At 38.9% G+C, this 15,467-nt stretch overlaps 1 protein-coding gene across 5 annotated transcripts in view; it reads left to right on the top strand.

Annotated features, from left to right (window-relative positions):
* neb (nebulin) overlaps positions 1-15,467 on the top strand; it is a 61,894-nt gene that overhangs the window by 42,055 nt on the left and 4,372 nt on the right. The window contains exons 119-135 of one of the 5 annotated variants that reach the window (XM_047601527.1): positions 386-475; positions 2,459-2,572; positions 3,345-3,449; positions 3,991-4,095; positions 5,351-5,455; positions 6,024-6,134; positions 7,239-7,349; positions 8,838-8,951; positions 9,032-9,136; positions 9,226-9,330; positions 9,603-9,707; positions 10,141-10,233; positions 11,682-11,774; positions 12,090-12,182; positions 12,765-12,857; positions 13,565-13,657; positions 14,286-14,378. In XM_047601527.1, coding sequence (XP_047457483.1) covers positions 386-475; positions 2,459-2,572; positions 3,345-3,449; positions 3,991-4,095; positions 5,351-5,455; positions 6,024-6,134; positions 7,239-7,349; positions 8,838-8,951; positions 9,032-9,136; positions 9,226-9,330; positions 9,603-9,707; positions 10,141-10,233; positions 11,682-11,774; positions 12,090-12,182; positions 12,765-12,857; positions 13,565-13,657; positions 14,286-14,378 — 1,728 coding nt within the window. The remainder of the gene's footprint in view (positions 1-385; positions 476-2,458; positions 2,573-3,344; positions 3,450-3,990; positions 4,096-5,350; positions 5,456-6,023; positions 6,135-7,238; positions 7,350-8,837; positions 8,952-9,031; positions 9,137-9,225; positions 9,331-9,602; positions 9,708-10,140; positions 10,234-11,681; positions 11,775-12,089; positions 12,183-12,764; positions 12,858-13,564; positions 13,658-14,285; positions 14,379-15,467) is intronic. The other 4 variants (XM_047601528.1, XM_047601529.1, XM_047601530.1 and 1 more) reach the window with 4 other exon arrangements.

Genomic DNA, 15,467 nt, shown 5'->3' on the forward strand with positions numbered 1-15,467 from the left:
ACAATTAACACCTCATAGAAGACGTTTATTTCCCTTTACTTTCTTATAAATAATTGCTGGAGTCAGTGCAAAGATTCAAGCAGCTTCTACAAGCTTATATTTGCAAACTACTATAGTGCTTAGCAGCAATCTGCAGACCTAATGATAGAACCAGCAGCTTTTCCATGGTGCTTCCTCTGTCATCCTGCATTATAATCCACGTCTTAATCTCCATGACAATACATGTTCATGTTTAACTGCTCCTATCATTGTATGTCCCATCTCCATCTTCAAAGTTCAACGCTCCTCTACCTTCATCCTCTTCCTAATCTCTTTCCTTTCCTCTCGACTTCCATACTGTCCCAGTCTGTGTGTTCTCATCCCTCCATCTCACTGCGCTTTGTAGGTGGAGGCCAAGCCCTCCCTCCATGGAGCAGCTTCCTATGATACCCCCCAGATGCGCCACATTAAGAAAATGAGTGCTGTGACTAGCGATGTAAGGAGGTTCATGCCCTAAAACCAAAGGGGCTACTGCTACATGTTTGTCTCCTCTCGTCCTTTTTTCCATTTCCTTCCAATCAGACTGAATGAATAATTGATGATTTTACCACAGGCTCGACCGAACCATTGGTACAAACCACAATGAACTGTCATTAAATGTTCATTCAGATTATCAAATTTTGCTTGCAATTTGTTCGGCATTGTGTGCACCCTCTCCTTTTTTTTTCTCCTTTGCCTTGACAAACTCATTGCAAAGCATAGTCGAATGCATCACTGCCTTAGCAGCACTGGTACTAACACTCTATGTTTATTTGTATATTTATTATTTATTTATTTCTCAGTGAATGTGTGTATTTGTTTATGGTAATCTGGAAGGACTTCATGACAATGAGCAAGCTAATGCACCTGAATTCTTCTCTATACAACATGTGTAAATCCTGCAGTCACACACATGTTGTGTTGTGTATTGTAAACACCAGAGGGCAGCGTAGGCCTTCATAAAAGCTAAAGTTTACAATTTTATAAACAATTACAATACAATTAAAATAATACAATTAATGAATCATTACTGCTGGATTTACACATCTACTCCCAAAGAATTACTCTGTCCCTTCTTCTCTAATCTGTGTTATTTCCTCCAAATATACTGCTTTATATACTTCATATAAATATATGTGAAGTCCTGGTTTCCGTACATGTGGATGCATCTTGTTTCAACGGATCAAAGGTTTAAACTCACATGACATGCGACACAAATAATGTACGTTTAGAAACATAGATGGATTTCACAGTGGAAGAAACTACAGAAACCACTATATTTACTAAATATGGTCACGTTCAGACAGTTCATTCACAGACTAGAAGCATTTAATGTCAGAAATGAACTGTAATCCATCTGAAATGAAAGTACTCGTAATAGGTTTGAACAGGACCTAAAGTCGTCGTTTGGTTTTAATAAGAAGAGCCCTAAAGTGACACTTTGATAGCCACTTTTCAATCAGTCTGTCAATCAAACTTTATTTATAGAGAACTTTTCATACAAAAGATGGAGCCCAAAGTGTTTCACATAAAGAAAAAACGCTGTCCCACCCTCTACACTTCGAAGTTGAGGAAATACTGGAAGATGAAATAAATAAATAAATGAATAACTGTATAAATTATAATTATAATTTAGTAATTACCTTAAGGATAGACATAAATAAAATTCAATTAAAAGCCACTAAAAAGGTAAAAATAAATAAATAAATTCAAATTAGTTAAACGCCGGACTAAAGAGATAAAAAAAATAAAATAATAAAAAATAAGTAAAAATGCAGTTAAAAGTCAAACTAAAAAATGATAAAGTGATAAAATACATAAAATATAATTAATAACCAGGCTAAAAAGATAAAAATAATAAACAATCAGTAAAATTCAGTTGAAAGTCAGACTAAAAAATATAGAATGACAAAATAAATAAAATTCAATTAATAAACAGACTAAAAGGTAAATAAAATTCAGTTGAAAGCAAGACTAAAAAGGTAGGTCTTTAGTTTGCTTTTAAAAATGTCCTAGGTGGACATTTAAAGCCAATACTAGAGATTATAATAATTATGCATGTGATATAACAGAATATATATAGAGAGAGAATATAGAGACATTAAAATAGCACAGAAAAACTGTCTACTTCAAGTTCACATACGTCAGAATAGAATAAAATACAAACTATAAAATTTCATTCTCTGCACTATTTCAAACTGCAGATGTTTGAGATCATTTTCATTTGAATTTGAATGAATGCTGATTGAAAATGCATGGAGAAATAAACATGTTAGGGAGACGCAAAGCAAGGATTAGAAACGCAGCATGTCCACATGTTTTTACACAAAACTATCACGTCATTTATTTTTTTGTTTGTTTTTTTTGTCGTTTCCTCCGTGTTGGGAGGAAACGACACCACTGCTCGTACTAACTTTTCACTCATGTCCTGCCCTCGTAGTTGAAGTACAAGGAGAAGTTTGATAAGGAGATGAAAGGAAAGAAGCCACAATATGACCTGAAGGACAGTAAGATTTACAAGACTTTGAAGGATGCCAACGTGCTGGCTAGTGAGGTAGGTGTTACTTTGACTAATGAGTTTTACACTTTTTATTATTCACAGTCAGAGTGCGTTAAAGTAAAGATATAGATATGAATCATTAATCTTGATGCTGTTTGGAGGTTTGCTGGATGTAGAGAAACATAGTTTTCCAAAGATCCAACTAAATAAAACAACTTGTTTTAGACGATTTAAGTAAATAATAATTAATAACATATTCATTGAATTTTAATCCAACTTTTTTTTAATCATTTGGTCTGTTTCTGCTGTGACTGACATTGAATTAAAAAAGATAAAATTAGGACAATCAGACTTGTTAGTTTGTTGATTGTTTCAGTTTATTTATTTATCTATATTTATTCTTCACACATGTTTTTAACTGTTTTTCTTTCTTCTACTCTACCGGTCAAAAGTTTTAGAACACTCCAGTATTAATTTCTTTTCTTTTTTATTGAAATTTAGTGGTTTAATGTCTCATTTTTATTCTGAAATGAAAGCACAGACCAAATAAACAACTGAAGTTAAAAAAAAAAAAAAAACATCTTTGGGTGATTTAACTTTCTAAAATGGAAATCAAACATTTTTCTTCTTTTGTTGAGAATTCCAAAATTGTTCTCTTCTTCCATTTCTGTCTTGCAAAAGTTCCCAGGACAATGTTTAAGTTTCACTTGTCCAGGATTGGAGAGCTATTTGGGCTAACTCTACCAACTCTCTGTGCTGTTCTAAAACTTTTAACCGGTCGTGTAAATCCGTCCTGGAATATTTACCATCACGTCTGTTCGTGCAGGTGAAGTACAAGGGCGACCTGAAGAAGATCCACAAGCCTGTGACTGACATGGCCGAGTCACTGTCCATGCAGCACAGCCTGAGCACCAGCAAACTGTCCAGCCAAGTAAGACTTCATCAGCCATTTAACTCTCCCCCCACATTTCCCACCTGGGAGGCTGCAGCTCAGTTTCGGTGCCTCCTCCGCGTTGCACCGCGCCTGAACTCAGCGTCTCCATCACCCCACAGTAACAATCCACACAGCGTAGTTAAGCATTGACCATCTCATGGATTTATACGCACTAAGCTCCTCCATCATCCTCCAAATATCCATTCCTCTGTGACACCTCATCTGGTAGTGACCCTTACCCTTCTCACCTTTGACCTTTCCCATAATATCACCCTCTTTAACCTCCACTGCTTCACTTTTCTCAGTTTCCTATTTTTTTTTATTTCTTTTACAGTAATTAATGATCCCTTAACACAGCTCCCCCCTCTTCTGCATTGATCTCAGATCATCTGGCACATCATTTCTCATAACTTCCCCTTGTATTTTAAAGTGTCAAAGTCACGTATTTTTGTTTGAGACTTTTTTGTGCTGTGTAACGGACGAGCGTAAACTCCAGACAGACACTCTTCTGCCTTACTTTACCGGGAAATCCCCGTAGTACTGCTACAAGAAGAAATTTGAGGAGAGTAAAGGTCACTACCACATGATTCCCGACACACCAGAACAGCTCCATCTCAAGGAGGCCTCTGAACTCCAGAGCAACGTAAGTGGTGCAAACGCTGGGGGGTCAACAAACCAAACCTTCACCTGTTCTGGGTTTTCAGGTATTGTAAAGAAAGTGGCTCCTGAAAAAAAAAAAAAGAGGAGGAGGATGATGTTGTATTTATTTATAATTTCAGTTGGGGATGACATAACTTATAAATGAGTAATGAATGAACTCTGGTGACGTACAGTGATCAGCCACAACATTATGACCACTGACACTGGAGAAGTGAATAACACAGAGCATCTCATGATGATCCAATGTTCTGCTGGGAAACGTTTGGATCTGGATGTTATTGAGACATGTAACACCCACCTAGACTAGACCAGGAACCTCCACCCCACAGCAATGCAGTCTGACGCAGACACACCAAAAAAAAACCTTTAGGAACAACTCAAAACAACATGAAGAACAGCACAAGGTTTTGACCTGACCTTCAAATTTTACTAGATCCCAAAAGTTATAAGTATATGAGGGATGATCCACCACAGAGGCACTAACAACACAACTGTTTTGGAGGCTTAAAGGAGACATACACAATATTAGTTAAGGTGGTCATAATGTTATGTCTGTTGGAATGATTTGAATGTGAATAGGTTAGAAAACCAGCTACACTAGTGTAATATCTGTATTCATTTCTATATTGATTGATAGGTCTGTGCTGATTCAGTGTTTTGTGAAATGTGTTTTTCTTTCCTTCTGTGCAGCCACGTTTCCATTCATGCTTCTACTCTAAAAGATAGATAAACGATTATGTAATCTACCACAGTGAACCAGCAGAGCAGGGTTTAGCTTCCTTTTTGATAGATCACATAACTCAAACAGAGCCAAACTAAATCTGGGCAGAGATGGTTTTACTAACGGAAAAAACTGTGTGGTCTTTGCTCGTTACCAACTTATCGCGATGATAAAACTTTCCTCTGCAACACTGACTGCAAATAAAGGCGGATGAATCCTCTGTCCCGTCACGCTGGGTTGGTAGTTTTGAAAGAGAACGGGTGGTGTCTTGGGAAAGGCCTGCCTCCACCTGTGGCTTATTCAAAAATAAATGTCAAAGAGAGTGTGCAGGTAGCAAACATAATTAAGCTTCGTCAAACTTTATAAAAAACCTGTGCAGTTCAGTTATGAAATGAGTTATTGAGGCTTGGACCAGCTTTTAAAAAATAAGTCGAACTCCAAGCTGTTTTAAAAGATTTTAAAACATTTCAGGCGTATGGAAATAAATGCTGACATATTGTTTTGTGGGCCGTTCCAGGTGAAATACAAGGAGAAGTATGAGAGGGAGAAGGGCAAACCCATGCTGGACTTTGAGACGCCCACATATGTGACAGCCAAGGAGGCCCAGCACATGCAGAGCCAGGTAAATACAGTTTAATCCACGTGGCTGAGGATATAACACGTCTTCCTTTACAGGAACCTTCCTTCCAATGCGCCGCCCCCTCATACTGTACATTAATCTGTGTCGCTTTGCCTCTTGTTTAGTGAGAAGCTTATCGAATGTCTTGGATATATTACACGTGCAGAATGTTTGCTGAAGTTCAGAAAACATTTCAGTGCCTTTAAAGCTCGTGCGTTGCATTAAGGTTCAGTTGCTTTTCATGTACTTATTGACCTTAAACAATTAGCTCTAACCCACTTTCTACGATGCTTAGAACAGACACTAGTTAAAGGCAGCGTAAAATGTTAAACTAACACTGCAAAAGCTTAAGCTTCCTCTCATGATGTAGGCAGGACAAAGGTAAGGTTTGTTGTACGTCTGCTGCAGTTCTGACATGTATGTTGATCAGATAGAAACACATTCACTCAGACACAGAAAGGTCCACAGGTCCTAAATGAGAGTGAGGTAACTGCATTGTGAAAACCAGCATTCCTTGCATGTGGTTATCTGAGCTCTGTCTGTCCCCTTGTCTTATCTTTGCGGCCAATAGAAAGACTATAAGAAGGACTATGAGGAGAACATGAGGGGAAAGAACCTCTCAGGCTTGGAGGTCACCCCTGCCATGATTCATGTCAGACACGCCACCAAAATAGCCAGTGAGGTAACTAAAGGACCAATTGATCCCCTCACCCGTTTACCTCCCCCAGTACTTATACTACACCGAGTCCACATCACAACCACAGCCCCTTGTTTTAATTCCCTACAAGTGTTTCCCACCAATTAAGTTTAGCGTTAGTCCCTTCTGCATGATTCACTACCACCTTCCCCTCCACTGCGTGTCTCGCCGTAAAGTCGTCACTTCGTCTTGTTGAATTTCTCTGTATTTACACCATAGACTGTATAAACATGGACAAGGCCTCGCCCACGCTTCCTCCAGACTCACCCACGTTTCCGTTTAATTAATGCTCCACCACTTACAAAGAAATGTTGGATTATACACTGTACTTATTTATTTATCTAATAACTAATTAAAACAGTAATATGGACACTTGAATGTACATCTGTATTATATTAACTACTTAAAATGACAGAAGCTGCCATTGAAATGGGTGAATATTGGTTAGATGTATCCAACATGGCGCCCATTAAAACATGTGACCAGCTCAGAACCAATCAGCATAGAGGGACAGATCAGACGCTCCATCCCCTGGTTGGACCAGACTCTCTCTAACATATACGGCTCTGGTTGGCTTCACTTTTAATTTTAAGGATCTGTTCTACCGTCCATCTCTATATACAGTCTATGGTTTCTACCTGTGTCTTCGTAAACTCTCCATTTTCCCGATGAACCCTTCACGTAGTAGACAGAGACTTCCATCAACTTTACGTACGTAACGATAGACATGCATGCCTGCATGTTAATAATCCGAATGAAACAACGACGATGTGTCTTCAGATGGAAAAAAAACTTGTTTTCATGTTGTTGTCAATGCTCTCTCTGATAAAACATGGTTCAACATGCCTTTCATTAAGATTTTCTGCCAAAGTCACCAGCGTCTCCAATGCTTTTTGTTTATAATTATACGAAAAAAAAAACAAACAAAAAAAACATGGATAATAAGCTTCATTTGCAGGAGACTTGGGGACTTTGAGCTTAAAGGGCAAGCGGCGGAGCTTGCCCACCTTATTGTGTGTCTGTACGTGTCGGCCTGGCCTGCCTGTGTGCCCTTCTTTGCAGTCTCTCTGTTCTTCTTCCGTCCTGTAGAAAGAGTACAGGAAGGATCTAGAGGAGGGAGTGAAGGGTAAAGGGCTAACTGTACTGGAGGAAACTCCGGAGCTTTTGAGAGCAAGGAATGCCACTCAAATCCTGTGTGAGGTACGCCTGACTGAGAGGTGACGGACGGGGGCGTCGCACTCTCACCTGAGTGATGCCCACGTGCTCTGCTTGTGGTGAATCCTCTCCCCTCTTAACCAAGCTTCACCCTCACACTAAAACAAAGTGGCTGTGTGGGGTTTGGCTCTTTACTTTTCCACCTGCTTCATGACACCACTAATTTTGCAGCACTTTCCTTTTTTTTTTTTTTTTTTTCTCTTCCTGATCTTTTTAAATGTTGTTAATATTTACATGCACCATATTTAATTCAATTTTCTCTTACACTCTTGATCATTTTTTTTTTCTGATTAATCTACCTCAGTATACCCAAAGCATATTTTATTTCCTCTTGTTTCCTAATAAAACCACTGACGGGTTGAACCCTCTGTGACTTGAAAACAGTTTTAAAGCTCAACTTGAACGTCTCTGGTCAATGATCAATTTTTTGTTGTTTTCTACGTTGTAGAAATGTTTATTTCAATCTATGCAGTCATTTTAATGTGAGAATCTATGGGATAAGTCTTCAAAAGGGGGGCTGCGACCCCTAGGGGGTACGCGGAGGTACTGCAGGGGGTCGTAAAATTGTTGGTTGATTAGACAATTTGTTTTGTTTTTTTGTTTTTTTTAATTTTCTCCCACCATTTTATCCGACAAATTTAAATTGATTTAAATACACAGTAACATGAATCCAACATATTTTAGTAAAGGGATAAATGGAAGCGTGTTTAAAGTTAAAACTGTTAATTATTTTCTTTAATTGCCAGTTATTTATACATGCACCAGTTAGGTATGTTTATGTCAGGTGTGTTGCACATCCACCGTACTGTTGCACACTTAATATCCGATGCAAAATGATGATAATGTATATTTATAAATTGCCGTTTGTGGGGGGGGGTTAGCTCACTTTTGGAGCCTGGGCCTCAAGTGGCCATTCAAGGAACTGCAGTTCTAATTGTTTAATTGGCTTAATTGGCTTAATTGGCTCCAGTCCTGGAGGTGACTTTGGGGTTTGTGGTTGTCTCTTTGATAGAGCCGTGGTTTGATATTATTTCGGTTAGTTGTTTGAGAATTCATGCTTTGGGTGCATTTGTGGTTGATTTCTACAGCTGAATATAGATCTAAGATTTTTCTGCATGTCACACTGCTCACATGTGCCTTAACTTAACTCGTGACCCCCGGGGTCAAATAAAGTTTTCTGAATCTGAATCTGAATCTGCAGAGCATAAATAATTTTTTGGACTAATTATTCTTTAATATACTGTTCTTAACTGCTGACTATGATTTATTTTTCAGTTTTTGAGTGGAGATTCACACACAATCTGCTGACCAAAATAAATTTAAAAAAATCTCTAATCATCTTCTAAACTCCTCTTATTCACTGTTCCCTTAGGTGCTTTGCAGCCTTCCTCATATATGAATGAGTAGAAACCTTGTTGTATATTTAAAAATAAAAAAATAGCAATTGTATGCAACAACTTTTCATGTTTCCAGAGAGAGTATAAGAAGTCGCTGGAGCAGGAGATTAAGGGCAAGGGAATGTTGGCGTTGGCTACGGACACGCCAGACTTTATGAGAGCCAGGAATGCCACTGACATCCTCAGTCAGGTCTGAATCTGATCGAATATTATTATTTTTTCATGTGTATCCAGTGACATTTTAAGCTGAATCTGTTTTTTGCTCCTTAGACTAAGTACAAGCAGACCGCCGAGATGGACCGGGCCAGCTACACCACCGTCATCGACACCCCCGACATCATCCACGCTCAGCAGATGAGGAACATCGTCAGCCAGGTGGGTTTAATGACCAATTAAGACACTCGTCAAGAAAATCATCTACTTCCAGTCTGATTTACTGTTTAAATTTACTTTAATCCGAACAGAAAAAGTACAAAGAGGAGGCCGAGAAGACCATGTCTCACTATGTCCCAGTCCTGGACACTCCGGAGATGCAGAGAGTCCGTGAGAACCAGAAGAACTTCAGCACTGTAAGTAAACAAAGATGATCTTTTCTGTTTTGTTTTGTTTTTCTTTCAGCGTCCAGTGGCTCTATGTGTGTCTCTATGTCGGCTGTAAAGTATTATCCTCCTTAATTGTTACTTTTGTGCTGCTAGTTCAGCGTCTGTTGTGTGTCCAAATGAAGTAAGTGTTTGTTGTCAGTTTATGTTCTCAGAGCAGAACAGTTCTCCTCTGGCTTTCTGTTTTCTTACGGTTGTCACTGTGAAACATGTTAACTGCACTTTTGTTTTTCTCCTTGTAGCATCAGTACCAGACTGACCTTAAAAACATAAAGGGCAAAGTGTCTACCGTTAAGGACACTCCTGAAATGCTCCGTGTTAAAGAGAATACAAAGAATTTCAGCTTGGTATCTACCCTGCAACATTTTTAAAACATATTATCTAATAACACAATTTTTAATTTCTATTTATTTATTTATTTTATTTTATTTTTTTGTCTGCGTTTTCTTCATTTTTTAACCAACCCTGACATGCAGCCCTCCTTTCTTTGGAGCAAACACAAATATATATTTTTGTAGCATTTTAATTCACGCAACTAACCCTTTGATTAGCTTTATATATATGTGTGACAGTTTTAGCTGTTTTAGTGCAGAGCTTGTGTGTCGTGCCTTTAAATGTTTACATGAATGTTCGTCCGTGTGGTTTTAATGATGTGTGCTCAGGAAGCGCAACACAACTAAACCACGTTCAGCCGAGATGTTAAATTAGTAACTTTATCCGAGAGCAGCGATCAGGCTTAACCACTGGTTCACGCTCTCACTCCTCCTCGTCCGTTTAAAGATTCAGTACAAAGAGGATTTGGGCGGAGGGACAGCTCTGCCCGAGACCCCCGAGATGGAGAGAGTTAAACGTAACCAACGCAACATTAGCACGGTACTCAGCAGAGTGACCCTGACCTCCATCACCTCCTCATCCTCAGTCCTCCATCCATACCCCAGACCTAAATAAAACAGACATGACTAGACATGTAATCTCTCCAAAATTCACCTTTTTAGTCATATTTTTTTTACTTATTTTATGGTATTTGTTACTAATGATATGATTGTCTGGAGTCCCTAAAAGCCCCAAGTGTTTTATTACAGTGGATGATAATGTGTGAGAATAGCTCACAATGCACCAAATGGCCAGAAGTAGGTGATAAACTAGTGACCTAAAAGTGTGTCGCAGGCTTGTTTACAATGGGGTCATGGGCCTTTACCTTGGAAAAAAAAAATATTAAGAAGCGATTCACACTCCTTAACAGTAGGTGGCAGTAGGTGGTGGGCGACACCCGCCACTTTGCACCAATAAAGAAGATCCGCAAAGTTTGTTTACATATGATAATTTAGCAGTGAATAGCAGGTGTGACGCCGACTATATGAGTCATGAATTTTGTTTTTGATAAAAACTGCCACTGAAGAAACTGTAGTGTTGGTTGTTATAGATTTAGTAGGCTAGGATTCTAAGCTAACGCTACATAATTTAAATTTTTTTAATATTTCTCAGTAGTTTTTATATCTTATATTTTGCATTAAAGCACTGAATCTGGCTGAAATGTTCTGATTGTCATGTCAGCCTCATGATTAATGCTTAAATAAGTCACTGAATAGTTTTAATAGGACATTGTTATATATTCAAAGAGTGAGTAAGTTTCAGTTCAGAGGCCCCATAAGTAACCTACAATTAATTCTGTCATAATGTTTTCCTTTGGTTTAGTGCAAAGAAACACAAGTACAAGATGAAAACGTTTACATCTAATGAACTATTCTTTTACAAAACATTTTACAACAAATTGTCATTTCTGAAAATAAAAAAAAAGTTTAATTTAAGCACATTACCGCCACCTACAGGTTGTGTTATGTCTGTAACTCTTATTAAAATAGTGTGAAGAGTTTCCCCTAGTGGAAGAATTAGGAACTGCAGTTACTTTTATTGGAAAAACTGCAGCTAATGTTTTTCTATGGAATTAAGTTTGAAGGAGACAAAGGACTAAACTAGCTTACAAAGAGACTTGGCTTCAGCTACATTTAATGGCTTTTATTTCTTTGCGTTATAATGGGAACAAATCCTTCATTAGGAGCGGAGGCAGGATGGAAGCAGCTGTTTGGGTGTCCACATACTTTTGGCCACTTGGTGTAGATGGATCTTGTAAAAAATATTTCATTGGGACTTTGAGGGCTCCCATGTTCATTCCTTGAGATAATAATAAAACTAAAAGATGTTTTTTTGCAGCGTTACTTTAAACCAAACCTATGAGTGAGTGCAGTTGTTGGACGTGTCTGTGTCTGCAGTACAAACTGTGACTTTGTTGGTCCCTGTCTCACTCTGTGTGCGATGGGCAGATACAGTACAAGGAGTCTGTGGGTCAAGGCACAGCCATACCAGACCTCCCTGAGGTGAAGCGGGTCCGAGAAACCCAGAAGAATATCAGCCTGGTAGAGGAAAAAGGACTGCAGTGACCCTATAATCCCCATAATCTGACCCACCGTCATCTAGAAAGCTCCCGTTTTCAAAGCCGGTTTTCCTTCCTCCATCTTTAACTACGTTCCATCAATCATTCCAATCATATCAGCCTTGGACTGTTTTTTATATATATATATATATATGTAAATAAAAAAAAACATAATTTCTTCCATTTTTACCCCTAATTAGTCTTCATTTTCATTCTTCTTCCTTCCCTCCTGAATATAAGAACTAATCCTTTGAGTGTGCTGCCTCCATATTTGACTCAATGTTTGTCTCGTTCAAAGCTTCAGTACAAAGAAGGAGTGGGACAAGGCACGTCAGTATCAGAGACCCCAGAGATGGAGAGAGTTAAACGCAATCAGCAAAACATTAGCACGGTACTCCACTGCAGTGACCCCCCCCCCCCCACTCCCGTCTCTCACCCTCATATTCTACCCCAACTTTATCCCACTGTCATAGCGACGTTTGGACGTCGTCTCATCAATTTAATGATGTGCAGACCGATACTGAAATGTCAATACTTACGATACCAGATCTTCATGCTCTAAAGTCGATTCTCAAATCAAAATATCGATACTTTCGATACCAGGTCTTTATGCTCTAAAGTCGATTCTCAAATCAATATATCGATACTTTCGATACCAGGTCTTTATGCTCTAAAGTCGATTCTCAAATCAAAATATCGATACTTTCGATACCAGGTCTTTATGCTCTAAAGTCGATTCTCAAATCCAAGTATCGATACTTTCGATGCTTCAGTCATTAGAGGGAATGTAACGTAAATTAAATGAGGCTTCTACCTCAATACACGTCTGAGTTTAAGATAAATAAATTACTCGGATGTCTCTTTTTTTTAAGGTTTACCAGACACATTAAAGTGTATTCACACAAAGTATCGGCTCGGCATTGAGTGTTCTGCCACCATATCTGACTCAGTGTTTGTGCTGTCTCGTTCAAAGCTTCAGTACAAAGAAGGAGTGGGACAAGGCACGTCAGTATCAGAGACCCCAGAGATGGAGAGAGTTAAACGCAATCAGCAAAACATTAGCACGGTACTCCACTGCAGTGACCCCCCCACCTCCCCCTCCCCCCCCCACTCCCGTCTCTCACCCTCATATTCTACCCCAACTTTATCCCACTGTCATAGCGACGTTTGGACGTCGTCTCATCAATTTAATGATGTGCAGACCGATACTGAAATGTCAATACTTACGATACCAGATCTTCATGCTCTAAAGTCGATTCTCAAATCAAAATATCGATACTTTCGATACCAGGTCTTTATGCTCTAAAGTCGATTCTCAAATCAAAATATCGATACTTTCGATACCAGGTCTTTATGCTCTAAAGTCGATTCTCAAATCAAAATATCGATACTTTCGATACCAGGTCTTTATGCTCTAAAGTCGATTCTCAAATCAAAATATCGATACTTTCGATACCAGGTCTTTATGCTCTAAAGTCGATTCTCAAATCAAAATATCGATACTTTCGATACCAGGTCTTTATGCTCTAAAGTCGATTCTCAAATCAAAGTATCGATACTTTCGATGCTTCAGTCATTAGAGGGAATGTAACGTAAATTAAATGAGGCTTCTACCTCAATACACGTCTGAGTTTAAGATAAATAAATTACTCGGATGTCTCTTTTTTTTAAGGTTTACCAGACACATTAAAGTGTATTCACACAAAGTATCGGCTCGGCATTGAGTGTTCTGCCACCATATCTGACTCAGTGTTTGTGCTGTCTCGTTCAAAGCTTCAGTACAAAGAAGGAGTGGGACAAGGCACGTCAGTATCAGAGACCCCAGAGATGGAGAGAGTTAAACGCAATCAGCAAAACATTAGCACGGTACTCCACTGCAGTGACCCCCCCACCCCCACCAACCCCCCCAGTATCCTACCTCATCTTTATCCCACTGTCATAACGACATTTAGATGTAGTCTCATCAACTCAGTGATGTGCAGACCGATACTGAAACGTCGATACTTCCGATACCAGATATTCCAGATCAAAATATCGATACTTTCATTATAAAGAATGTAATGTAAAAGTAAATGAGGCTTAAAGTAAAGTAAGAGTTTAAAGTAAATAAATTACTCTCTGTCTATGATTTGAAATACGCTACTTTTTTTAGGTTTACACATTAAGGTGTATTCACACAGAGTATCGGCTCGGTATCGGCTCGGAAAGGATATCGGTGGTATCGAACATCACTGTCATCAAACCCCATCGTGTAGATCTAGTTCTAACATAATCTTCATTTCTCAGGGTGAAAGCGTGTGCTTCATTCCATGTTTCACGTCTGCTGTGTTTTTTATTTTTATTTTTATTTTTATTTTTTGTTGTTGCTGTGTTTTTCTTTTTCTGCGTCCATGTAAATTGTCTGTTATTGATTTTATCTTCTTCCTTTTCTTCTTCTTCTACTCCTTCCTCAATCCTTCTCTGCATGAAAACCCAAAACATGTTTGTCCGGTAGATCAAATACAAGGAGTCTGTGGGTCGAGGCACGGCCATACCGGACCTCCCTGAGGTGCAGCGGGTCAAACAAACCCAGAAGCACATCAGCTCGGTAGTGGAACGAAAAACCGAAAACCACGTGTGCTCCTAACTGTTGAGAGTGAAACCGTAGATCCCTTTTAAAATGCCCATCATCATCATCACCATCACCATCAGCCTCTTTTTGCTACTCCCCCTCCTCCCTCCCTGCTGCTGCCGCTGCTGCTGCTCCTCATCACCTCATCACCTCCTGCTCATCCCATCCATCTATAATCAAGACGCAGACGCCTCTGTTGCCTTAATTTCCATCCTTTTAATCCCGCGACCCTCCTCTTCTTTGGCCTATGAATATTTTCTAACCCGCGTCCGTTTTCCTTCTTCACATAAAAGCTGCTGTTAATTTCCCACTTCACAGCGAGTGTCAGGCTAAACCTCCTGCTGAAGCGTGAGGAGGCGTTTGTCTCTGCGTTGTTGTTTGTTAGCTGGTTGTTCCACCAGCTGGAGCCGCCAGGATGAGTCACTCTATAGGACCAGTTTCTCAGACTCTGCTTAAATACATTCCAAAAATAATAATAATAATAAAAAAGAAAAGAAAATGAAAGTAGTTTACAAGGTTTACAGCGTTTTTAAGGCTAAGGAGCCTAAACCGATGGAGAGATTAAGTAGTGACCCTTGTACCTACTACACGTCTTCTATATTAAACTAGTGCTATTTATAAATATATATTATTTTTTTTAATTTTTTTGCAATAGTAGGGTTGCCATGCTGGAAAATTATGGGGGAAAATTAAAAAAAAAGTGTATAAACAATGTCCCATCAACTAAAGATTTTGCGACCCCCCTGCAGGTCTGTGCAGGTACTGCATGTACTGTTGCACAGGATTGAAATAAGAAAATGAATATTTGAACGTGTGCATTATTTGAATAGTTTAATATAATAATGATAATAGGTTGAGTTTAATGTAGAACACATACAGTAGTGAGGAGGTCTCTACTTAATCTCTCCATCAGTTTGGGGGTCGTTGGCCTTAAAGACAATGAAGACCCCTGAATTAGATCATTTAATCTCTTTGTATCTTCTTTTTTTTTTAAGAGTTCAAGGTTGAAGAGGCCCAGTCTATGAAAGCAGTCCTATAGGTGTGTGCTGTGCGCGTTGCTTTAAG

Source organism: Mugil cephalus, chromosome 12, assembly GCF_022458985.1.
Source record: "Mugil cephalus isolate CIBA_MC_2020 chromosome 12, CIBA_Mcephalus_1.1, whole genome shotgun sequence".
Classification (NCBI taxonomy): Eukaryota; Metazoa; Chordata; class Actinopteri; order Mugiliformes; family Mugilidae; genus Mugil; species Mugil cephalus.